Below are 25,549 nucleotides of genomic sequence, written 5' to 3'. Positions count from 1 at the left end.
CCCAAACATGCATAAATGGGGTCGTATATTTACAGAGCTGAATTAGTCAGTAGATGGGTCACTGGACGGCTGGTTTTGAACCTGCATCAATGGGAGTGAATATTCGGGCATCTGCCGCCTGATAGCTGGGGGTGTCTCTCTGTTTTGGAATCGGACGCCCCCCCTACCCCCTATTCACACTTTGACTTCTCTGTGTTTTTAACTCTTGTGTGCCAATTAATTCCCCCGGGTCTGAGAGTTTTTCTCGCCGTTCGCTGCCCTGCCTTGCCAAAACCCGGTTTCCCCCCGCTGAGTTGAAACTTGGCTAAGCAAAGCCTTTCTCTGGATTTTCTGTGCATGTGAAATCACAACGCAACACTGCGTTTCCGGATGTGCGTCAGGAACATCCCGTTCCACAAAAAAGTTTTAGCAGCAGGTATATATCAGTGTGTGGAGGTAATGATGAAACTGCCAAGATGTTGGGTGATGGGTTTCTCAGTACACCGGCTTCACTTGGGAAGGGAGAACAAATTCTATGAAAACCCGGCATAAATGCTGGCAAAAAGTTTCAGAATTACTGTATTTTTCGCTCCATAAGGCGCACCTAGTTTTTTTAGAGTGGGAAATCAAGAAAAAAAAAGTCAGTCCTTTCTCCCTCCAGGGGAAAAGCCTGCAAGAACCGCGTGAAGCTTGTGTGCAGCTCTTGGGGGGCTTTTCCTGCCTGCCTCCCCCCTGCATTTGCTCCATAAGATGCACACACATTTCCCCTTACTTTTTAGGAGGGGAAAAGTGCGTCTTACGGAGCGAAAAATACGGCATTCTTGGCTGCTGTTTAACTCCTTTGCCGCTCAGGGAAGTGCGAAGCACACAATGGCATGAAATCCTTTTTTTTTTGCGGTGGGTGGGACCTGATTTAAGATTTGCCTAATGTTGAGCTGGAAGGGACCCCAAGGGTCATCTAGTCCAACCCGGAGCAATGCAAGGATCTTTTGCCCAACACAGGGCTCAAACCCACGAACCCATGCTCTTATCAATTGATAACCCAGGCATGGGAGATCGGTGAGCCTCCATCTTCACCCCTGGGCTGCGTTCTGCGCAAGCAGTGCATCGATGGCTACGCAACCCTTGTTTAAAGTAATTTTGTACAGTGCTTTTTAAAGAGCACAGGTTCAGAGTTGCGTCCAGCTGTGCCTCCTTTGTGAAAGGGATGGGCATGGCCGATGTAGGACCATTGATTTCAGTGGGTCTACTCTGACTACGTGGGCGATGGGAAAGGGTTGTGGCTCCAAGTTGGAGCATGTGCTTTCCATGCAAAAAGTTTCCCAGCAGGCCTGGAGTTAGACCCTTGCTTCTGCCAGTCAGTGTAAAAGGTAAAGGTAAAGGGACCCCTGACCATTAGGTCCAGTTGCGGACGACTCTGGGGTTGTGGCGCTCATCTTGCTTTACTGGCCGAGGGAGCCGGCGTACAGCTTCTGGGTCATGTGGCCAGCAGGACTAAGCCGCTTCTGGCGAACCAGAGCAGCGCACGGAAACGCCATTTACCTTCCCGCCAGAGTGGTACCTATTTATCTACTTGCACTTTGTCGTGCTTTCGCACTGCTAGGTGGGCAGGAGCAGGGTCCGAGCAACGGGAGCTCACCCCGTCATTGCGGGGATTCGAACCGCCAACCTTCTGATCAGCAAGTCCTAGGCTCTGTGGTTTAACCCACAGCGCTACCCACGTCCCTTGCCAGTCAGTGTAGGCTACACTAGATGGGCTGCAGTGGCTTGGCTCACGATAACGTAGCTCCCACAAGAAACTTGCTTTTATACGAAGGGTTACCTCTTACGTTACAGAGCACCCACTTTGCCCGCAAAGGTTCTGGGTTCAATTCCTGGCATCCCCAGGCACCTGCCTAAACCCCTGGAGAGCTGCTGCCAGTCAGAACAGGCAATACTAAACTAGATGTACTCCCATGGCCTGACTTGGGGGTGGGAAGGCAGTGCCGATGGGCTTAGCTGGGTACAACCCATGCTTTTTAAAAAATCTCTTTGGCACCCAAAATAAGAAAGTGCTCTGTCTAAATGATGATTTGTATGTTCTGTTTCTTCTACTTCCTGGCTTTTTCCCCATCCATGTTCAGAGTTCCAGGGTCCCAAGAAAACAGAGTTGTTGTTTTTAAAAAATGGTTTTGCAAAATTGGCACGGGAATGGGTAAAAGAGGTCATCTTGACATATGTACAACTCAGAAGAAAGCATCCCTGCTTGTTTGGGGGGTCAAATTCTGCAGAAAACGGAAGCGCTGATCTGCCCCCGCAGCTGCCTGCCTCGTCCCCCGTCCAGGTTACGCCCGACTCTTGTCGTAGTCGCTGACCATCCGCTTGATGTGGAAGAGCTTGTTCCGCAGAGACTTGGTGTCCATTTTCTTGCTCTGGTAGTCGGGGGTCTGCGGCGTGAATTTGCGAGGAAAACGCGTTAGAAAACAAAACACAATTCGCAGTATTCTCGCTCGGGCCGCAGATTAAAATATATTTCTCAACCCAGCTATTCACAGAATAGCAGAGTTGGAAGAGACCTTCCTAGTGTCATAGAATTGTAGACTTGGAAGGGACCCCAAGGGTCATCTAGTCCAACCCCCTGCAATGCAGGAATCTCAGCTAAAGCATCTGTAAAACCAAATTCCAGGAGGCCACCAACTTGGGTGGATTCAGTTTCTCAGGAGTATTTGGCCACTGTGGGTGCTGGCCTATTGTGGGAGCTGGATCCAGCAGCCTTCTGACGTTCTAATGGAACCTCCAGGTCCCGGTGCAGTCTACCTGGATTCCTAGGTTCTTTGGGGTATTTGGCCACCGTGAGGACAAAAACAAAGGCTCTGTCTTTCCCCCACATCCCAATCCTCCTTTAGTGCACAAGGAGCCTGTGGGTGTTTAGGGGCCACACACAAATCTGGATTTGGCCCTAAGAAGCATAGATCTGGAGTGGCGAACCCACTGTCCTCCTGGTATTGCTGGCCTCCACCTCCACCACTTTGCCAGCATCGCTGACCATTGGGCATGCTGGCCGCTCCAATATGCAGAGAACCACAGCTTTTCCCCCGGCCCCTTTTGGGAGGCAGGAAAATGTGTCACTTACGCGCTTCAGGTCCTTCAGCCGGTTGTATTCTTCAGCCACCCCCTGCGGGAGAAAGATGTCAAAGTCAGGAGACTCCTGTAAATGGAACCTCCCTGTTCATGAGCAGTCTATCTCAGGGCATCCGTGGTAATGCACTCTTGGTCTCTCTCTGTTTTCGCTGTTGTAAATTCAGCTCTCCACATTTCCACATCAGTCTGCAATCATTATTATTCTAAAGCAGGCATAGGCAAACTCGGCCCTCCAGATGTTTTGGGACTACAATTCCCATCATCCGTGACCACTGGTCCTGTTGGCTAGGGATGATGGGAGTTGTAGTCCCAAAATATCGAGTTTGCCTATGCCTGTTCTAAAAGAAGCCCTGGTGGGAAGGTGTCCGGTCCCAGTATGCCAGGTAGAGCACGAGAGTCTTAATCTCAGAGTTGTGGGTTCAAATCCCACGTTGGGCATTAAGACTCCTGCATTCCAGAGGGTTAGAATGGATGACCCTTGGGGTCCCTTTTAGCTCCACGATTCCTCCCGCTCCACACATTTCTGCAAAGCAATTTCACCCAACAGACCCTGTTTCGCAAGGCAACCTGCCCCTGTATAATCCACCTTTGCCGTTTTCACGAATATATGAATTTATTCCTTGTCTGCATTTGCCGTATTTTTTGCTCTATAAGACTCACTTTTTCCCTTCTAAAAAATAAGGGGAAATGTGTGTGCGTCTTACGGAGCGAATGCAGGCTGCGCAGCTATCCCAGAAGCCAGAACAGCAAGAGGGATTGCTGCTTTCGCTGCACAGCGATCCCTCTTGCTGTTCTGGCTTCTGAGATTCAGAATAATTTTTTTCTTGTTTTCCTCCTCCAAAAATGAGGTGCGTCTTGTGGTCTGGTGCATCTTATGGAGCGAGAAATACGGTATATCCCTACGTTTTCTGTCTCCGCAGAGCTGAGTGCTTGCCCATATTGCCTTCCTTATTTCTACCCATAATCCTTTGCTCTGGGTGCCCGGGGGGGGGGGAACAACCTACCTGGTACTGCAGGCTGTCTTCGGGCAGATGGTCCAGCTGTTTGCTCAGCTGGTTGATCTGGTCATTGATGGCGTCCATCTCAGCGCACATCACCTTGTACCGCTTGAGGTCGGCGTCAAACTCTTGCTTGTAGTCCTGGCGGACGCTGTCCGACGTGATTGGCGGATACAGGCTATAGGGAACAGAAGAGAAACCCACACGGTGTGGTGGGGTTAGTGAGGAATGCCTTGCTTTTAAAACATACACATGGCCCTATTGTGGTGTGGTGACCCTTTGGGAACAGCAAAGTGTTTGCCAGCACAGAGGAAAACTTTAATTTCGTGTAACCTTTTTCAGCACGGGGGCCAGTCCACTGTCCCTCAGACCCTGTGGGGGGCCGGACTATATTCTGAAGAGGGGGGAAAATGAACGAATTCCTATGCCCCATAAATAACCCAGAGATGCATTTTAAATAAAAGCACACATTCTACTCACGTAAAAACACACTGATTCTGGGATCGTCTGTGGGCCGGATTGAGAAGGCGATTGGGCCGGATCCAGCCCCCGGGCCTTAGATTCAGTGCCCTCCTTCCCTTGATGGGGGCACACCACTACTAATTTTATTATTTGTAGCCCACCCACCTGGCTGGGTTGCCCCAGACACTCTGGGCAGCGTCCAACACGTATAAAATCATCAAGAATCCAGCTTTATAAGCTTCTCCAGAAAGCCTCAGGCTCAGTCCCCAGTGGTAGGGCTGGGAGCTGCTCCCAGTTAGCGTAGACAATATTGAGCTGGTTGGACCTGTGCTCTAACAGCTTCCTATGTTCATTTGAAGAGCAGACAGCGCTCAGCACATCATGGCTAGTACCTGTAACATCACCAACCCAACCTTCTCTCATCCACCTTGATCTCCAGAGCAGTTTTGTCACTGGTGGAATAGAAGGCGAAGGTGCGCAATGAACAACCGTTCATATAACCGGTGATGGTAATAATAATAATAATAATAATAATAATAATAATAATAATAATTATACTCCGTCCATCTGGCTGGGTTTCCCCAGCCACTCCGGGCGGCGTACAGCATAATATAAAAACATAATAAAAACAGGGAAATTTGTGGAATATCTGGAACATATAAGTGAGGGACAGATAACGCTAATGGGATTTAAAGAAGCACTGTGAAAAACTATGAAATATTGTCTAAAGGGAATAGAAAGAAAGATATAATCAATGTCAATACAAAATTAAGAAATGCGTAACTTAAATTATAACTATGGATGATTTACAGATAAGCTGGAGGAAGTCCAAAAAAGGAATATGTTGTGAAATTTTGATGTGAAACTAATATGTTTTTTGTCTGTTTTTTCTTTTGATGTAAATTAATAAAAATTCATTTGAAAAAAAAAAAACAGCAAGCATAAAAAACCTCCTGATACAGGGCTGCCTTCAGAAGTCTTCTAGAGGTTGCGTAGTTACTCATCTCCTTGACATCTGGTGGGAGGGCGTTCCACAGGGCGGGCGCCACCACCAAGAAGGCCCTCTGCCTGGTTCCCTGTAGCTTCACTTCAGCCAGCAAAGGAACCGCCAGATGGCCCTCGGAGATGGACCCTGGTTTCCAGGGTGGAGACGCTCCTTCAGGTATATACAGGGCCGAAGCTGTTTAGGGCAGGGGTGGGCAAACCATGGCCCGGGGGCCAGATGCAGCCACCAGGCTTGCAAATCCAGCCCGCGGACCCTGCCGCCCACTCAGTCAGTCCCCACGCACTGCAGATACCTCACCGCGCGGGGACTGACTTCCGCGATGCTGGCATGGCATCTGGGCGGGCGGTGATGCCGCCACAGCTTCGGATTGGCTGCAGGAAGTTCCTGCAGCCAATCCGAAGCCGTGATGTTTGGATTTGCACACAGGGGAGGCGACAGCGCGGTGCAGAGCGGAGGTGGTGCGCGGAGCATGCAAAGTGGAGGGGTTGATCGTCGCAAGAAGATTTGTGTGGCGCTTGCACGGAGCTGGCGATTAAGCAGAGACCTTGCGCTCTGTCGGGATGTGATGTCAACTTAACTTTTACACAGAGGGCAGCCCCGTTGGAATGAACGGACCCGGGTTACGCATGGCCACTCATGTCAACGGGTCTACCCTTGAGTAAAAAAATAGGGGAGCGACTAACGCGTAAATACGCATTTTAAAAAAAACAATAGTCCGGCCCCCGGCAGTGTTTGACGGACAGTGAACCGGCCCCCTGTTTAAAAAGCTTGAGGACCCCTGGATTAGGGCTTCAAAAGTCAGCACCAAAACTTTGAATTGTGCCTGGAAATGTACTAGGCGGAAACATCACTGGAAGTCAACATTGATTTGGAACGGACGTCCGGTGGCAGGTGAATTTTGGCGCTGTGTTGGGTGCTGCTGGAATTCGGAAGCCCCAGACCCACCCCCGGGTGCTGCACCCTTTGAAAAGAAATAGATATTGTGGCTCACCTCTTCCAGTCGTCCTGGTCTCGCTCGTCTCCGGACTCCACGGCCGTGGTGTAGTCAGTCTCGTACTGCGATTCCTCGAGTTCGGGGTTCCTCCTCCGCCTCCGCCCTTTGCGGCCGGAGGGCTTGCTGGCGCTCTCCCTGGCGTTCCCTTCCAGCGTGCTGGAGCTGAAAGTCCAGGCGGGGTTGGCAGTCGGCGTGTAGGAAGGCGGGCTGGAGAGGAGACCCCAAGGTTACACATGAGAAAAGCTGGAGTCAGCTGGGAAACGGCGGCTGCCCTTTGGGGACTCATAGGGCAGGAGGAAGGGAGCTCGACAGCAGGGGGCGCCAGAGCCTATGACAGGCTTGCTAGCAATTTCACTGCTTCAAGGCTGCATTTTGTGATTAGTGGAAATCACACCCCGTCTGTCTGAGAGGAAGCGTGAGAACCGGATATAGTCCTATCTGTATGTATTATGGGATGTACTTTCACTTTTGCCTGTTCTGTGAGCTGGATGAGAGAGCACCGTGATTCTGTGTCTGTGTAATACAGTGGTACTTTGGGTTACAGACGCTTCAGGTTACAGACTCCGCTAACCCAGAAATAGCACCTTGGATGAAGAACTTTGCTTCAGGATGAGAACATAAATCGCACAGCGGCGGCGCAGCAGCAGCAGCAGCGGGAGGCCCCCTTAGCTAAAGTGGTGCTTCAGGTTAAGAACAGTTTCAGGTTAAGTACGGACCTCCGGAACAAATTAAGTTCTTAACCCGAGGTACCACTGTATAGTGTAAATAAAGAGTAGTTTAGAAACGGTGACTGCCCTTTGGGGACTCATTCTTTGGGGACGCGGGTGGCGCTGTGGGTTAAACCACAGAGCCTAGGGCTTGCTGATCAGAAGGTCGGCGGTTCGAATCCCCGCAACGGGATGAGCTCCCTTAGCTCGGTCCCTGCTCCTGCCAACCTATCAGTTCGAAAGCACGTCAAAGTGCAAGTAGATAAATAGGTACCGCTCCGGTGGGAAGGTAAACGGCGTTTCCGTGCGCTGCTCTGGTTCGCCAGAAGTGGCTTAGTCCTGCTGGCCACATGACCCAGAAGCTGTACGCTGGCTCCCTCGGCCAATAAAGTGAGATGAGCGCCGCAACCCCTGAGTCGTCCGTGACTGTACTTAATGGTCAGGGGTCCCCTTTACCTCCCTTTACCTTTACTCCCAGGTAACTGGGTAAAGACTGTGATGCAATCAAACCATTTTTATTCAGAACTACTGTAAGTCCTGCTGAGTTCAATAGGATTTACTCTCAGGTATGTACCTGATCATTCTCACAGTTTCCGTTGTTCTTGATATCGTAGAATCGTAAAGACAGAAGGGACCACGAGGGTCATTTATCCCAACCCCCTGCAATGCAGGATTATTTTGCCCACAGAGAGGCTCAAACCCTGAGATAAAGAGTCTCGTGCTCTACCCACAAAGCCACCCAGCTAATAACAATACCAAATCCTACAAGCGTTTTTTAAGCGCAGAGTTAAACGGCAAGCGCGACCTGAACCCAAGACCTGATCACACTCCCTTTGTCCAATCCTCTTTTACAGCCATCAAGATCGGGGACGGTTGCTGTCTCCTGTGGCAGAGAGTTCCACAGTTTAACGATACATGTTTAACCCCATTATTCCGCCGCAAATCTAGCATTATGCAAGAGGAAGAAAAACAACCTCTTCTCTTCACAATGCGCCACTCAAAACAACTCCGTTTTCTCTGCTCACCTGCTTTGGCTTTCACCTGGGTAGTAGCCATTCCCGGAGACCTTGTAGTTGTAGGGGCTGGCTGGGGCATGGGTGGGGCTCATCGGCTTTTCGGAGTAGTTCAGGGTTGCTGTCTCATCATGGGTGCTGGCCCCGTCAGTGACATTCTTCACCTGCGAAAGGAACGAAAGGCGTCGTTTTGGTGCCGGCTGAAACCTTCCCCTGGATCGGGGCCCTTCTGGGACGTGGTTTTGCCTCTCAGGTAATAATAATAATAATAATAATAATAATAATAATAATAATAATAATAATAATACAGTGGTACCTCAGATTAAGTACTTAATTCGTTCCGGAGGTCCGTACTTAACCTGAAACTGTTCTTAACCTGAAGCACCACTTTAGCTAATGGGGCCTCCTGCTGCCGCCGTGTTGCCGTAGCACGATTTCTGTTCTCATCCTGAAGCAAAGTTCTTAACCTGAAGCACTATTTCTGAGTTAGCAGAGTCTGTAACCTGAAGCATATGTAACCTGAGGTACCACCGTAATAATAATAATAATAATAATAATAATAATAATAATAATAATAATAATTTATTATTTATACCCCGCCCATCTGGCTGGGCTTCCCCACTCTGGGCGGCTTCCAACAAAATATTAAAATACAGTAATGGATCAAACATTAAAAGCTTCCCTAAACAGGGCTGCCTTCAGATGTCTTCTAAAAGTCTGGTAGTTCTTGCTCTCTTTGACATCTGATGGGAGGGCATTCCACAGGGCGGGCGCCACCACCGAGAAGGCCCTCTGCCTGGTTCCCTGTAACCTCACTTCTCGCAGTGAGGGAACCGCCAAAAGGCCCTCGGAGCTGGACCTCAGTGTCCGGGCAGAACGATGGGGGTGGAGACGCTCCTTCAGATATACTGGGCGGAGGCTGTTTAGGGCTTTAAAGGTCAGCACCAACACTTTGAATTGTGCTCGGAAATGTACTGGGAGCCAGTGTAGGATGGGTGGTTTGAATCCTTACACGGCCATGAAGGCCGCTGGGTGACCTGGGTGCGAGCAGTCCCTGACTCTCATACTAACCTTCCTCACAGGGTGGTTGTGGGGATCAAACGAGGAAAGGGAAAACCATGATATAAATGCAACAAATAGATAAAATAAAATTACCATCGCTGCTTGTGGTTTGTCTTTTAATAAAAAGTTGTCATGAAAATTCACCAGAATTTGGGTGCAGAGTTCTCTGTATCCAGACACTTGTTTTTCGTTTTTCCAAAACAAGTTCCCTAATACAATGCATATATTTTTAAAAAAATTGTTCAAAAATGCATTCTTAGACACACTTCCCCTCAGTGTATGCATTTCCGTACAGATTACGTGGCTGTGGAACCGCATGACAGAATCTGGAGAGGTGTAGATTTGCCTGTTCTCAACAACCCTGCAAGTTGGGTTAAAGGTGACAGGGACTAGTTTGCATGGTCCAACTCTGTCAGGGATTCTTTACCTGCAGTGCCCGCAGTGCAGGGGGTTGGAATGGATGACCCTTGAGGGTCCCTTTCTTCTTCCTGCTTTTTAGCTGCTTCTTCCATGTGAAATAAAAAATTTAAGGTCATATATATACACCGTATTTTTCGCCCTATAGGACGCACTTTTCCCCCTCCAAAAATGAAGGGGAAATGTGTGTGCGTCCTATGGGGCGAATGCAGGCTTTCGCTGAAGCCTGGAAAGCGAGAGGGGTTGGTGCGCACCGACCCCTCTCGCTCTCCAGGCTTCAGGAAGCTCTCCGCAAGTCGGAAGTTCTTCATGCAGGAAGCTCAGGAAGCTCTTCGCGCAGCTGTCCTACAGCTTTTGGAGTGCTGCCTGCACCCCGAAGCCTGGGGGCGCGCTGAGCTCAGCGCCCCCCAGGCTTCGGGCTTCGCACAGCTCTCCCACGGCTTGTGGAGAGCTGCCTGTTCTGGGGGCTGGGGTCGGGGAATAATTTTTTTTCTCTTTATTTCCCCCCCAAAAAACTAGGTGCGTCCTATGGGCTGGTGCACCCTATGGGCTGAAAAATACGGTATATTAAATGTTCATAAATGTACCAACCAAGTGCATACATAGATGTGTGGACCACAGGTCTGGATCAGCACAGGACCATTTTGACTCCCAAACTGATCAAATGTTTTCTCTGCAAGGAGGGAGGGGGTGGGAAGCCTCCCCCTTGTCTCAGGAATTGGGTAATCACCATCTCAAAGGAATAGCCAGACTACCAGGAAAGGCAATCAGATAAGGCATTATCAGATAACCTGGCAGACAGGAAAAACAACAACACACTCAGATTTCTGTTGTAGACCGCCTTTTCTGTGATGTAGGTATGATGTATATGGGGTGGTGGTCTTGGTTACACCCTTTCTGTGATGTATGTCTGATGTATGGAGGGGTGGTCTGGAGCTCCAGGGCAGGGAATTTAAAATGTCTATATAAGGGTGGGCACACCTGGGTTCTGGGTCCTCCTCCTTTCCTGCGTGTGAGGGGAGCACCCTGTTGCAACAGATCAATAAAGATCAGGCTTACTAGCTGCTTTGCTTCTCAATATTCTCTGGTTGGCCTCTGCTATTTTCTCCGACCGATGGAGAACCTAGAAGGGACTCTATAAGGACTCTTGTGACCCCCATAAGGGAATACAGTGGACGCCTGGGTTGTAAACGTGATCCGTGCGGGATGCACGTTCACAACCTGCAGTGTTCGTAACCCACATCTGCGCGTCTGCACACTCGTGGGTTGCGATTTAGTGCTTCTGCGCATGTGCAAAGCGCAATTTAGCACTTCTGCGCATGCGCGACCGCCAAAAGCCGGAAGTAACCCGTTCCGCTACTTCCGGGTTTTGGCGGTCCGTAACCTGAAAAAAGGGACACGGGTGGCGCTGTGGGTAAAACCTCAGCGCCTAGGACTTGCCGATCGCATGGTCGGCGGTTCGAATCCCCGCGACGGAGTGAGCTCACATCGTTCGGTCCCAGCTCCTGCCCACCTAGCAGTTCGAAAGCACCCTTAAGCGCAAGTAGATAAATAGGTACCGCTTTATAGCGGGAAGGTAAACGGCGTTTCCGTGTGCTGCTAAGGTGCTAGCTCGCCACAGCAGCTTCGTCACACTGGCCATGTGACCTGGAAGTGTCTGCGGACAGCGCTGGCTCCCAGCCTCTTAAGTGAGATGGGCGCACAACCCTAGAGTCGGACATGACTGGCCCATACAGGCAGGGGTACCTTTACCTTTACCTAACCTGAAAAAACGAAACCTGAAGAGGCTGTAACCCCAGGTATAACTGTACTGTAAGGGCAGATTTTTGTTTATTACACGTGCCAGGGTTTTTGCTGGAAAACCTGCAGGCCGGATCACACCCGTGGCATTTCCTCACGAGGAACGGCCTGGGCTGGGGGGAGGCGTGGGTGCATTTCAAGTCTCCTGCTGGACTTTCCTGACCAGGCAGAGATCTGCATCTGGGGGGCAGACTATTTGCTCAGCAGTGAATTCAACTGGGGGAAGAGGGTGCAGCTGCTTCTCTCCCCCCCCCCACGCTTTTCCTCCTTTCCTTCCGGGCTTTTTTACAGAGCCACGACCACCTGGGGCTCCAGAGGCTTCAAACGATCTCCTGCCAGTCTAAGGAAGCCGTCTGTCAAAGCAAAATAATGTTGCAGAGAAGACCCAGCGGAACCGACAGACATTATTCAGGCCCCACCTGCCCTATTGCATTTAAAGAAGCATTGTACCACTTTAAACATGGCTCCCCGCCCCCGCAAACAATCTTGGGAACTGTAGTTTCCTTAAAGGGTGCTAGAAGACTCCTCTTCTACCTCCCAGAGCTACAGTTCCGGGAGGCAGAAGAGGAGGGGTGGTCTGGAGCTCCAGGGCAGGGAATTTAAAATGTCTATATAAGGGTGGGCAAACCTTGGTTCTGGGTCCTCCTCTTTTCCTGCATGTGAGAGGAGCACCCTGTTGCAACAGTTCAATAAAGATCAGGCTTACTAGCTGCTTTGCTTCTCAATATTCTCTGGTTGGCCTCTGTTATTTTCTCCGACCGATGGAGAACCTGCAAAGGACTCTATAAGGGCTCTTGTGCCCCCCATAAGGGAATAAGGGCAGGTTTCCGTTTATTACATTTCCAAAGGAGATCCCTGGGGGAGCGCAAACCTGTGGCACTCTGCATGCGAGGTGGGGGCTGTACCATTCGAGAGCTATGGTACAGGCCTCTCTGCTTTGGTTTGGCTGATCTACACGCTCTAATCCTGACTCAGCACTCTTGAGGCTGCAGAAGTTTGAGGTCCGTCTCATCCAGCAATTTGCTGCAAGGATCTCAACAACTGGGGGGGGGGGTGTCTTCCGCCTCCCCACCCCTCCTGAAATTGGGCAAAGGTTTCTCGGACTTGCTCTCTGCTTTGGGGGTGCCCCAAACCGTAGGGTGTTTGGCAGGCGTGAATTCTCAGAGCATGAAGTTGTGTGTAAAGTGTGCATCAGGGCCTGGTTAATCATTGACGCAACCGAAACCAGAGGGTATCGCAAACAAATAGCGCAGAGCGAGAGTCTCTTTCAGACACACACGGATTTCCCTCCCTGTTGAACGTCGCAGGCCGAAATCCCGCCAGGTGACGCCTTTGCAATACAATTTAACAAGAGGTAGTGACAATTTAACAAGAGGCCAGCGACTTGCATGGTTTTTAAAAAGGATTGGCTTTCAAAGGGGGAGTCTTGGGGGTTAAACATGAGACCTTGTGCACAATCGACTATGGAGCTGTAACCCTACGTTAAAACAACATAAGTTTCTAATCCTCATGGGAAATTTAATACGATCAGTTGCCAATTCAGCCACTGGATCTATCTGGCTCAGCCTTGCTGATAAAAGCCGTCAAATGAGCTTTCCAGAGGTCACACGCCACTGGTGGGCGGGGAGAGAAGGGGAAATGGGCGGAGCAATGAAGCTGTGCTGGGGAGGGGTGTGGTCTGAGGAGAGAGGGTGTGGCCTGAGGAGAGGGGGTGTGGCTGGAGGGGGTTTCTGAGGGCCAGATGGAGAGATCAGGAGGGCCACATTTTAAAGAGCAAAAGAGCCGCCCTCCTAAGAAAGCTGCTGTGGCGGAATGGGTCAGTGCGTCTTGCTGCTGACCAGAAGGTTGGTGGTTTGAGCCCACCCAGGAATGGCTGTGGGTAGGATTCCTGCCTTGCAGAGGGTTGGACTAGATGACCCTTGTGGGTCCCTTCCAAATATTATTGTAACTCGCTCTACGTGGGGCTGCCCTTGAGACTGACCCAGAAACTCCAGCGGGTGCAGAATGCCGTGGCGAGACTCCTTATGGGGTCTTCGCTGCGAGATCACATTCACCCGGTGCTATACCAGCTGCACTGGCTCCCGGTGGAGTACAGGATCAGGTTTAAGGTGCTGGTTTTAACCTTCAAAGCCCTATAGGACCCTCGTACCTACGGGACCGCCTCTCCTGGTATGTCCCACAGAGGAACTTACGGTCTTCAGACAAAAACATCTTGAAGGTCCCAGGCCACAGAGAAGTTAGGCTGGCCTCAACCAGAGCCAGGGCCTTTTCGGTTGTGGCCCCGACTTGGTGGAACGCTCTGTCACAAGAGACCAGGGCCCTGCGTGACTTGACATCTTTCCGCATGGCCTGCAAGACGGAGCTGTTCCACCAGGCCTTTGGCCAGGGCATAGCCTCACTCCCTCCGTTGGCAATCCTCACAGAACTTCTAGCCCAATGGTTGCCATTAATTTGATTGGAATTAATTTTGTAATGAAATGATTTTAGAACGTTTTATTGTTTTAGTGTTGTTAGCCGCTCTGAGCCCGGCTTCGGCTGGGGAGGGCGGGATATAAATAAATTTATTATTATTAATTATTAATTTTTATTATTATTATTATACAATTCTATGGTTCCTCTCCAGCTTTTCTCCACTTGAATTCTCTACTGTCCTTTGGAAGAGGAAGGAGAGAGAGAGAGAGAAAGAGAGAGAGGAGGGGAATGCCTGGATCATGGGGCCGTGGAATAGCTCCTCTGCCCCAAACACAGCCCCACACTCACCCATTCCTCCACGTTGGGTCCTTCCTGGAACGCCAAGGGCTTGTCCCAGTAGACGTTGGGCTTTCCGTACTGCCAGATCTTCTGACGCGTCTTGTGGGCGAAGAAGCAGATGACACACAGGAGAATCACGAGGAGGAAGCCACAGACGATGGCGATCGCCTGGTGTGTTGTTTTTGTGGGGTGGGGAAAAAAGTGTGTATAAGCATCAAACACCAAGGTTCTCAGGCCTATAACAGCACATTGGTCTCTGAGCATGTGCAGAGCGCATTTCACTCCCCCCCCCATATTTGGGATGCACATAGACGTGGCTATTCCTTTACTTGCTAAAATGCACACCCCACTTGATTGTGAAAAAACAAAACAAATCTCAAAGCAGCGCTAAAAAAAAAAAGCAATTAAAACATCAATAATAACAATAATAATAATGACCTAAGACTTTCAGGAAGTTGAGATGACAATAAACTAAAAACAGATTAGAATTCACATCAACTTCTCTGAATATATGGGCAGGCTTTTCCAAGCAAGAATGTTTTCAGGCGCTGAAAAGAGCACAGCGAAGATGCTTGCCTGAAATCAATCGGCAGGGAGTTTCAAAGTTTGGCTGCTGCCGTACTCAGTGGCCGAGTGCTTACAATTGTGAAATAGGTATTTTATATGGCACCAATAATAGGGTTGGTTCCGCAGAATGAAGTGGCCAAGGGGGCAAATATGGGGCCAGGTGACCTCGCAGGTAAACAAAATGAGGTCATGACTCACAGGAATGTGAGAAGCTCTGATTGGAGCAGAGTGTGGCCGGTACCCACTGTGATTGGGAGGATGGAAGGCAAATGAGCCCAAAACTAGGCGGAGCCAGCGTCAATGAAAGGCGGAGCCAGAGTCTGCGAAGGGCGGAGCTAAATGACACTCATTTTCTCCCACTCACTCCTCCCAGGCTGAAGAGGAGGGAGCTGATTGGCTGAGAGCAGACTCTTGGGACACAGCCCTTTCGCCCTAATGGTTCAGCTCCATCTGGACTGGGCGACTCACGGGTCCCCCATGGCCGTTCGCCCTGCATTGGGTGCGGATCGCACCCAGACGCTCTTATCTTATCTGCCCCACTGGGCAGTTTCTGGGTGTGCCCAGTTTAATGGACCGATTGTTTTGCTGCCCAGCCCTGAAACCGACCTCTCCGATTTGTCCTTTTGCTTTGAAACAAAATAGGTTCCTGGTGTTTGCTTTTAAACCAGCCTGGCTCGGCAGACACAAGATCTACCCACCTTGGAAGAATGGCAGATGAAGGTGATAGACTATATGGGACTGGCAGAAATGACTAGCAGAATCCGAGACCAGGGAAGAGAGACGGCGGAAGAAGATTGGAAGAAATTTAAGGACTATATTGGGAAATATTGCAAGATTAATGAATGTTAGAATGATGATGGTTTAGAAAATTAAGGGGTTTTTCAGCTGTAATGATTAAGTAAAAAGAAAAGAAAGGTTGAAAATTAAATGTAAATTAAGGGAGAGGATTTGCTGAATTAATAATTAGAAATTGGAATACAAAAAGGGGAGGTATGAGGAGGTCGGGGAAGTAGGTTATAAGAAAATAAAGGAATGAAACCTTACTTGTTTTTAAATAATTTATAGTTTTGTATTTTGTGTTTTTGTTTTGTTTTTATTACTGTTTTTTTTGGTATAACCTTTGAAATTTCAATAAATATCTTTTAAAAAAATAATAAATAAACCAGTCTGGCTCTTTTTCCTGGGGCCAGACCTCTGAGCAATACAGAAAAGCCACAGGGCAGAGGCAGCAGGTATCAAGGCCTCCCCACATACTCACCTCCCCCCCCCCATCCTTCCTCCCTGGGAATCTTCCTCCAGCCAGAAAAATGAGCTTCTGGAATCCTACAGGTGCCATCCAAGTACTCATGAGGTCTAGCAACTTGCCAAGACGAGCACCAAAAGGCTGAGGAGAATGAATGGAGGGGGAACCAGCAGCCCCAGGGATGCTGTTGGACTCCAACTCCCAGAAGCCCCAGCCAGCTGTCCCCAGGGGTCAGGCATGATGGAAGACGTCCAGGCATATCTGAAGAGCATCAGGGTCAGGGAAGTTTGCTTAGAGCAGGGATGGAGGCTCCCTGGACTACAAGTCCCAGAAACCCCTGGGTCCAGCATGGCTGGTAATCCTGGACGAGGTAATCCTTCAGGGGCCAAATTGGATCCCCTCTCTGTCTGTTGCTCACACCAGCTCATTCTGCTGGGAATTGTAATTACTATTCTTAGCTAATTTTATTGGTTGCTTCTTCTTCCGGGCTGACTCACAGAACGACTTACGAAACAACAACAGCATACACACCTTAAAAGCATACACACATCAAAACAGCCCACCCTAAAGGGCCATGTAGATAGCTAAAAGCCCAAGGCCGGTGTGAAATGGAAGGATTTTGTTAGCTGCTTGAAGATATCTAGCATTGTGTCAGGGCTGGATGGATGAGGGGTGGGAGGCACCAGCTGGGGAAGCCCCAGGGGAAGAAGGCTCAGAGCCAGGGGATTTGTGGTGGGACAACGATGAGTGGTCAGAGGTGGGTTAAACCACAGAGCCTAGGGCTTGCCGATCAGAAGGTCGGCGGTTCGAATCCCCGCGACGGGGTGAGCTCCCGTTGCTCGGTCCCAGCTCCTGCCCACCTAGCAGTTCCAGTACAAGTAGATAAATAGGTACTACTCTGGTGGGAAGGGAAATGGTGTTTCCGTGCTCTGCTCTGGTTCGCCAGAAGCGGCTTAGTCCTGCTGGCCACATGACCCAGAAGCTGTACGCCGGCTCCCTCGGCCAGTAAAGCGAGATGAGCGCCACAACCCCAGAGTCGGTCACGACTGGACCTAATGTTCAGGGGTCCCTTTACCTTTAAAGATGAGGTAAAGAATGTTTAGGAAAAATAAGGAAAAGTCAATAATTTGTTTGTATTGTTTGTTTTTCTGCCTGTGTGGTTTAGTTGTATTATAAAATGAATAAAAAATTGGGGGTGGGGGAAAGAGCTCTTACTATCAGAAGGTTCTTCCTGATGTTTAGTGGGAATCTCCATTCTTGTAACTTGAAGCCACGGGTTCGAGTCCTACCCTCCACATGACCCGGAAGCTGTACGCCGGCTCCCTCGGCCAATAAAGCGAGATGAGCGCCGCAACCCCAGAGTCATTCACGACTGGACCTAATGGTCAGGGGTCCCTTTACCTTTACCGGGGGAGGAGGTGTCAGAAGCTGAAAGGGTAACAGGGTTTCGTGAGCAGGGAGAGTTGGTATCAGAGAGAAGTCCAGAATCAGAGGCAGGTTGGAGAGGACAGAGGCCAAGTGTCAGAAATGAGACAAGCTGTCAAAGAAGTCATGGGTCTCCCCCTCGTGCTGCAACCAGCCCCCTCCCCTCTGCTCTCCCAGAACCAGAAGAGGCATGAAAAGAGCGGAGGAGAGATAAGCAAGGTGAAGAAGTCTCAGATTGCTTCAGAAAGACCCAGGAGAGGAGAAGAAGACTTAGACAGCAGTGGGAAGGCAGGGACCTTCAGTTCTTGCAGGTGACCTACAGGGAAGAGCTGCTGTGATCACTAGGCCTGCACCGTTTTGGTTTCTTTGAATGAAAGAGTTCACTGAGAGTTGAGTTTTTTTTAATTGCTGGCCTGGCTCTGGCTGCTGACGGGATGGCGCCAGGCAAGCCACTCCGGGGAGAGTGTCCCACAAGTGGGGAACCTCCAAGGAAAGGTCCTGTTTCCACGTTGCTGCTCTTAGGACCTCCCTTACCTCCTGAGGGTCCACCATGCAGTAGTGGTAGAGGTATTGGTTGGCGTAGACCCCCGTGGAGTAGACCGAGTTGCACATGGCCAGCATGGGGTTGACGTAGTAGCTGCTGGACATCTGAGCCCGCGGGTTGACCCCCACGACGTAGACGATGGAGGCGATCAGCATGACGAACGCCATGACGGCGCACAACACCAGCACCACCAGGTAGAACCTCCGGGAGCGAGAGCCGCTGGACTTCGTGAGGCTGGTGATGGCGAGAGCCAGCAGGGCGATGAAGCAGAGGATGGACATGGCGAGCATGAAGCCGTTGGCCGAGCGCGGGTTGGCCATGCCTCCGTAGTACCCCATGCCCATTCCGCCGTAGGTGCTCCTGCCGTAGACTCCCATGCCTCCGCCGTAGTAGCCGCCCATCGAGCCCCCGTAGAGATTGCCATAGCCGTAGCCGTACTCCCAGGACAGGGTGGAGGCCACGCAGGCAAAGATGGCGACACAGAGGAGGACCCCCACGCCCTCCAGGATCCTCACGATCCCGGGGGGAGAGTTCCACTTGTAGAAGTGCTGCGGGACGTCTTCGATGTAGTAGGAGCCCGGTGGAGGGGAGTGGATGTAATAGCCGTAGTCCTCGCCGGGGGGCCCATAACCAGTGGGCGGGCTGTTGTAGGGCTTCTTGGTGCTATACATGCTTCAGAGGGGGGGGGCGGCCGGGCGGCCAGAGTGTCACGGACCTCCGGGAAGGACCTTTGAGGAGGAGAAGACCTGGAGAGGAACACAAAGGGATCTGCTGAGCATCTCTGAGAGCTTTTCATTTGCGCAAGTGAAGGCAGTTACCATGGCATACAGTCATAACTCGGGTTACAGACGCTTCAAGTTGCGTTTTTTCGGGATACAGACTGCCGAAACCCGGAAGTACCGGAACGGGTTACTTCCGGGTTTCAGCAGTTGCACATGCGCAGAAGTGCTAAAATCGCGCTTTGCACATGCGCAGAAGTGCCGAATTGCAACCCGCAAGTGAGCAGCTGCGGGTTGCGAATGCTGTGGGTTGCGAATGTGCATCCCGCACGGATCATGTTTGCAACCCGAGTGTCTGCTGAATTTGAATACACAGCCTAATAATAATAATAATAATGGCAATCGATTACAAAAGTGTATTTGAATACACAGCCTAATATTAATAATAGATTTTTTTCCCAGCAGGAACTCGCTGGAACTCAAGTGGGTGCCATTGCCATTATAAGAGAACAAGGGAGGCATTCATAGTGAGTTGCAGCACCTCTACAAAATAATAGTAATAATAATAATAATAATAATAATAATAATAATAATAATAATAAATTATTGGTAGCCCCAGCCACTCTGGAAGGCTCCCCATGATATATATATATATTTTAAAAGGTAGTGGATTGATTATTTATTATTTGTTCCCTGGTGCAGTGGGGTCAGCAAGGTTTGAGCCCCCCCAGGGCAGGATCCCTGCACGGGTTGAGCGAGATGATCCTCTGGATCCCTTACACCTCTACAATCCTCCTATGTTTCAATTAAGAAAAAAACCCACGAACTGATGTGGAAATGTGGGTAGCTGAAGTTTCACGAGGGAAAAACACCCTTATGGAAATTCATCCGCATTTTAGCATATGCATCTAGATTCAGGTAGGTAGCCGTGTTGGTCTGATGCAGTCAATACAAAATAAAATAAAAACATTGTCCAGTAGCACCTTAGAGACCAACTAAGTTTTTTTCTGGGTATAAGCTTTCGTGTGCATGCATCAGAAGAAGTGTGCATGCACACGAAAGCTTACACCAGAACAAACTTAGTTGGTCTCTAAGGTGCTGCTGGACAATTTTTTATTTTAGCACATGCAATTTTGCTTGGCGAACACGCTGGGGTTTTTTTGCAAGGCAGTTCCCTGCTACTCATCTTTCAGTTTCACTGATACATCATCTCTCTCTCTCTCTCTGTGTGTGTACATACATATACATACGATGCATTTTTCTACACCTCGCTTTGCTGCAAATTTGGAGAGGGGCAATTTCTCTCTCTTTTTTTAAAAATGAATATTTATTAACATTTTCAAAAATCACACAAAAACAAAAATAGACCAAAAAAATAACAAAAATCCAAAAATCCAAAACTTAAAAACAATTAAAAACACATAAAATTTCAATTACTTCTTTTCTTTTAACTTGTTTCTCAGACCTCCTCACACCTCCCCTTCTTGTATTCCAATTTAAATTATCAGCTCAGCAAGTCCTTAACTTATTTCTCCACTTTAACTTAATAATTTATTCTGACATGTTGTTATTTTACTTTTCTTCTTTCTTCCATTTCCTCAATGTATTTTGCAAACCTTATTTTCATTTAATTTAAACCATTTAAAAAACCAGTTTTGACTTATCCAACCTTCAACATCAATACTTATACCTCATCATTCATTCTTAAATATTTTCCCTAAAGTCGACCAAAGTTTCAAGAGGGGCAATTTCTCAACGACAGTAGTGTTGCTGTTCGCGTATTCTTTCAAAAACGAGGTGAGTTGGCGGCCCTTTGAATGCGAACTGAATCGAGTCCCTCCTCCCACCCCCAAATCGCTGCTTGGAGATGCCGGAGATCAAACTTGAGAGCCTTTCCTCCTCCGAGACCCTTCGGACACTGGCCATTGCCTCTCCCCACCCCCACAACAGACTAAGACCTGGGAGACCAGGGTTCAAATCCTCTCGCTTGGCCATGAAGCTCACTGGGTCACAGCACCTCTCACAGCCTAACCTACCTCACAGGGTTGTTGTGGAGAGGAGAAAGCCATGTCCAGCCCAGCCAGCCCAACTTCTTGGAAAGAGAGAAAAAGGTGCCGCAAAGAATTGAACGGAAATCCTGACCGCTGAGCCTGATGGTTGCAAGAAGGGGGTCACTTCCCCCCCCCCGCGGCAGCTCAGAGCTCCCCAGTCTCACAAAAGAGTTGTCTGCAGTCTCTCTTACCCCTGCCAGCTGTCCCGCCGGCGACCTCAGCCCCAGAGCGCCAGTCGGGCCGCCCCCTCTGGGTCCCTTTCCTTCCTCTCTCTCCGCCACCTGGATCTCAAGGCCGTTTCTTGCGAAGACAAAGCCGGACACCGGAGCCCGGCTCTCGCCTTTCGCCTGCTAAATAAATGATCCCCTTGCTCTTGTTTGCGTCCCCTGCTGTCGTCCGCCCAGCGCATGCCAGGACAGGAGCCGTCTCTGAATGGGACGAGGCTTCCTCCCTAGGGACTAGTGGCCGGCGACACCTCCCAGCATTCAGAAGTTCCTTCCTTCCTTCCTCTCTCTTTCTCTCTCTCTCTCTCCCTCTCTCCCAACCCTTCACCAATGGAAAGAGGCACAACCTTCCACCGACCGAATCCTCGAATTCGGCCCCCAGACAATTCGTCATCCGGGGCCTGGTTTTCGTCAAGCGAGGCTTTACAATTAAAGGCCATTCGCAAAACTGTAGCCATCGACCTCGGTCACCTTGAGCCAATGGTAACCTCTCCGCCTCACCTACCTTGCAGGGTTGTCGCAAAGGAAAAAATAATAACGTGCAAGGGAAGGGATTGTGTCCAACACCTCCCTCAGATAAACAGAACTGGAATAAATTTTTAGCGGTAAGCTGAGTCCCCGTCAAGGAAAAAGGCGGGAAATAATAATAATAATAATAATAATAATAATAATAATAATAATACAGTGGTACCTCGGGTTACATACGCTTCAGGTTACATACGCATCAGGTTACAGACTCCGCTAACCCAGAAATAGTACCTCGGGTTAAGAACTTTGCTTCAGGATGAGAACAGAAATTGCATGGTGGTGGCGCGGCGGCAGCAGGAGGCCCCATTAGCTAAAGTGGTGCTTCAGGTTAAGAACAGTTTCAGGTTAAGAACAGACCTCAAGAACGAATTGAGTACTTAACACGAGGTACCACTGTAATGGCAGAAATTCTGAGAATGATCAGGAACATACCAGAGAAACAGGGCAGAGATCCTGATGGTGAGGCGTGAGTGTGTCTCACTTTGCCTGCCCGAAATGTTAGAGGGTATGTGAATTTGTCTACTCCTCTTTTAATGCCGCCCAGGGCATCACTGCCTCCACAGTTTAACCATGCTCTGCATGCACTTTCTTTCACCGCCTTGATTCTTCCAACATTAGATGCCCACCATCTCCGGTCTTATTAGAGAGGGAGAAAAACTCTCCCCTATTTCCTTTCTCCAGGCCACACACAATTTTGCATATTTCTATCATGGTCCTGGGGAGACGGGTGGCGCTGTGGGTTAAACCACAGAGCCTAGGACTTGCCGATCAGAAGGTCGGCGGTTTGAATCCCTGCGACAGGGTGAGCTCCCGTTGCTCAGTCCCAGCTCCTGCCAACCTAGCAGTTCAAAAACACGTCAAAGTGCAAGTAGATCAATAGGTACCACTCTGGCGGGAAGGTAAACGGTGTTTCCGTGCGCTGCTCTGGTTCGCCAGAAGCGGCTTAGTCATGCTGGCCACATGACCCAGAAGCTGTACGGCGGCTCCCTCGGCCAATAAAGCAAGATGAGTGCCGCGACCCGAGTTGGCCACGACTGGACAAAACGGTCAGGGGTCCCTTTACCTTTACCATGTTCCCACTCACCTTTTGTCTAAAACAAAAACACTGCCAACTTTCTTCACCGGGGAGTCTCTCCACTGTTGTCTAAGAACAAGCCTCACTGAATTAAATATGATTTACTCCGGAGTAGACATGGTTAGTGCTTAGGATGGCTCTGTTGCTTTTGGCTCTCCCAGTTCCAAAGGCCACATTTCTCTCCCAGCCTTGAGACTTCTAATTTACTGGCGTTCACAATTTTTCAGTTTGAGAGAGAAAGAGAGAGCGCAGAACATTTCCTCCACGAATGCAAACTGGCGATAAGGAATGTTTCTTTTCAGACCTTGCAAGCTGGGCTCTCCCCGTCCTCCTGGCTGAGACCCGAGGTCCCAAAAGGCAACAATCATTGCTCAGGGAAGGGAGCAATTTGCCAAACAATGGGTGCATTTCTGGGAGCTTGAGATACGCTCCCTGAGCTTGTTTGAAAGCTGCATTCTTTGCAGTTGCAAGGAATTTTCCTTGTGTATGTGCATGCATGGGTTTTTAAATTTAATTGTTTTTAAAGATGCCTCCCGTTCTGCTTTGCGGCCCTTGGATTTCTGAGCCACGTTGTGGTTCAGCGTCAAGTTTGGGAAAGGGAAATGAGAAAAGGATAATCAAAACTCCCCAGTTTAAAAAGTCGCTCAGAGCGAAGAAGGGACAAAATCGGGTTTTGGGTGGCTGCAGCTCAGAGCGTGGGTGCTCTGTTTGGGGATTGTATAAAGCACTTTGCCTGATTACTTTCAAGCTGGAGTCTCTCCAACTGATCTAGGGTCCTTCGCCCTGAAGAGAAATCAAGATTCTAGTCCTCATTGAGTTTAAATAGGGCTCTTTGCCCTCCTACACAGCAGCTTTCCAGCATTTCAGACTCAGTTTGTGATATATTTGTATAAGTCATTGTGAAAACTCAACGGCATTTTTCAAAGCACGAATTGTTCCTAACATACACATTTGGGATGCAATTTCTGCCCCATAGACATGTTTTTGCAAAGCAATTCCCTTAATAGAATGAATTTGAATGCTTTTTAAAAAATAAAATAAAAAATGATTTGGTGCATTTTGCCCTCATATACACATTTTTATATGCATTACTCAGCTGGAGAAGGAAAACTCTGGTCCTCAACCTCGGCTGCCTTGCAGGATTTCTTCAAAAAAATAGAAGGCAAATAATTAAACCCCCACAAATCCAGAGTGAAGTCCCTAAAGTGTTTAGATGGCACCTTGACCGCCTCCTTCCAGCAACTCCTGCAGCCAAACTGGTGCCAAACGTCTTGCTCTGATTTCCTTTGGACCCCGTCAGCAAAGCTGAGAGGGGGGTCTTTTCACCTGGGCAGCCCAGGACCTCCAGACACGCTGCCCAGACTTGCGCCCCAGGGACATCACTTGAATGGTTTGAATTCTCCCCCAGAGGCGCACTCCATTGTCTCTCAGATGCCAACAACAACAACTCAGCTGGAGAACTGCATTGCAAAATTCGGAGGTGTGAATCTTTTTTGCAAGCAATTAACAGTGGGTTAATTGCCTTGGGCCCATCAACCTTAGTATTCCCTGCACTGATTGGCAGCAGCTCTCGAGGGTTTCAGACAGAAACTCTCCCCCAGCTCTATCCGGGGATTTGAACTCGGGACCATGTGAAACAGGTGTTCTGCTTCGTTCCCTCGGATGCTCCCCAAATTGTAGCATGATGAGAGGAGGGGGAAACGCATCGCTCTGACCACTAGGGATGGGCGAAGAATCTCAGTTTGCATTTAAACAGGAACCTACTGAATTTTCGCTTTTTAAAAAAACGCCTGAACTGAATCACAGCTGCCCTTCAAAATTAAAAACCAAATTTTGCAATGCGGCTCTCTGGGCAAGGAATGTCCCCCCGCCCCAAAGGCACATAGGAGCTTATACATCGACATGCATATATTAGTGAAAGCAATATACCCAAATGCCATTGTCTATGGGTGCTCTACCACTAAAAAATAAAGCAAGGTCCTAGTCCTCATTGTTCTAAACAAAGAGCTGGTTTGAATAGGAACCGAGGAGGTTTCCTTCTACTGAGACAGACCCTCGGTCCATCTCACCCAGCCTTGTCCACACTGGCTAAGATACACCCTTATTCAAAAGCGTCTACTCTGAGTAGGGCTTAATGGCACGCACCCCTCTGTGCACCAGGACCTGCAAGGTTTTCGCTGCAAAAAGCAAACCCTCCCTTTCTGGATCATTTCATCAAGGGTGAGGAGGGCAGGAGGGGCACCCACAACACAGTTATTTCTCTCTCTCTTACCTTGATTTTCGTCCCTCCTGGATCCCTGGACGGCTCCTATTCCCTTGTCTCCGGGGAGCTCATGATTGCAAAGGTTACCTTAATCACCACAACTTCCTGTTACCTTTGGAGCAGTGAGTCATGTGACCCCCCCAACCAGAAGGTGTTGGCTGCAGAGGTGCCCCCACCCTGCCCGCTCCCCGAAGCACACACCTTTCTATTTATTTTCTGCCCCTTCCTTCGCTCCTCCGAAAAGGAAGAGATTAATAATTGCCAGCTCTGTGCAGTTGTTAAATCTGTTCCGTGTGTGTACAACAACACCCCCCCTTCTCCCTCCCCAGAAACACTCCTTGCCTGCTTCCTCAAGCTCCGAGCCAACTTTTCAGACTCCGAGTCGTGCTTGGTACAAGAATGGACGCAGAAAGGCCTGCTGCCAAAGGGATTTAAATCTCCACTCCCTCTCCAGACTGTTTTCCAGGGCCCGGTGCCAATTCCAGACCTCACTGGGTTCTGCTTCAACCACTTAAGGTGACCCTGGAGACCCGATTCCACCTTTCTGTCTCTGCAAATCGGTCAGGGCAAAAAATGTGAGCCAAAGGTCTGCCAAACCACT

General features: G+C 49.4%; 2 protein-coding genes across 2 annotated transcripts in view; one reads left to right on the top strand and one right to left on the bottom strand.

Moving 5' to 3' along the window:
• The window catches only part of BABAM1 (BRISC and BRCA1 A complex member 1), a 192,886-nt gene that overhangs the window by 99,876 nt on the left and 67,461 nt on the right, over positions 1-25,549 (top strand). The window lies entirely within an intron of this gene.
• LOC309360782 (occludin-like) lies at positions 1,995-25,098 on the bottom strand. The gene is made up of 8 exons (XM_081895665.1): positions 24,958-25,098; positions 18,079-18,834; positions 14,319-14,477; positions 8,292-8,443; positions 6,557-6,766; positions 4,104-4,275; positions 3,092-3,133; positions 1,995-2,405 (listed from the first exon to the last, which is right to left on the bottom strand). Exons 2-8 carry the CDS (start codon positions 18,757-18,759, stop codon positions 2,304-2,306), a joined length of 1,518 nt encoding a protein of 505 aa, XP_081751791.1. The 5' UTR covers positions 18,760-18,834; positions 24,958-25,098; the 3' UTR covers positions 1,995-2,303.

Source organism: Podarcis melisellensis (assembly GCF_964234715.1).
Source record: "Podarcis melisellensis genome assembly, chromosome: 18".
Taxonomy (NCBI): domain Eukaryota; kingdom Metazoa; phylum Chordata; class Lepidosauria; order Squamata; family Lacertidae; genus Podarcis; species Podarcis melisellensis.
Note: the sequence above shows the minus strand (reverse complement) of the source record. Positions and strands in the feature narration are given on the sequence as shown.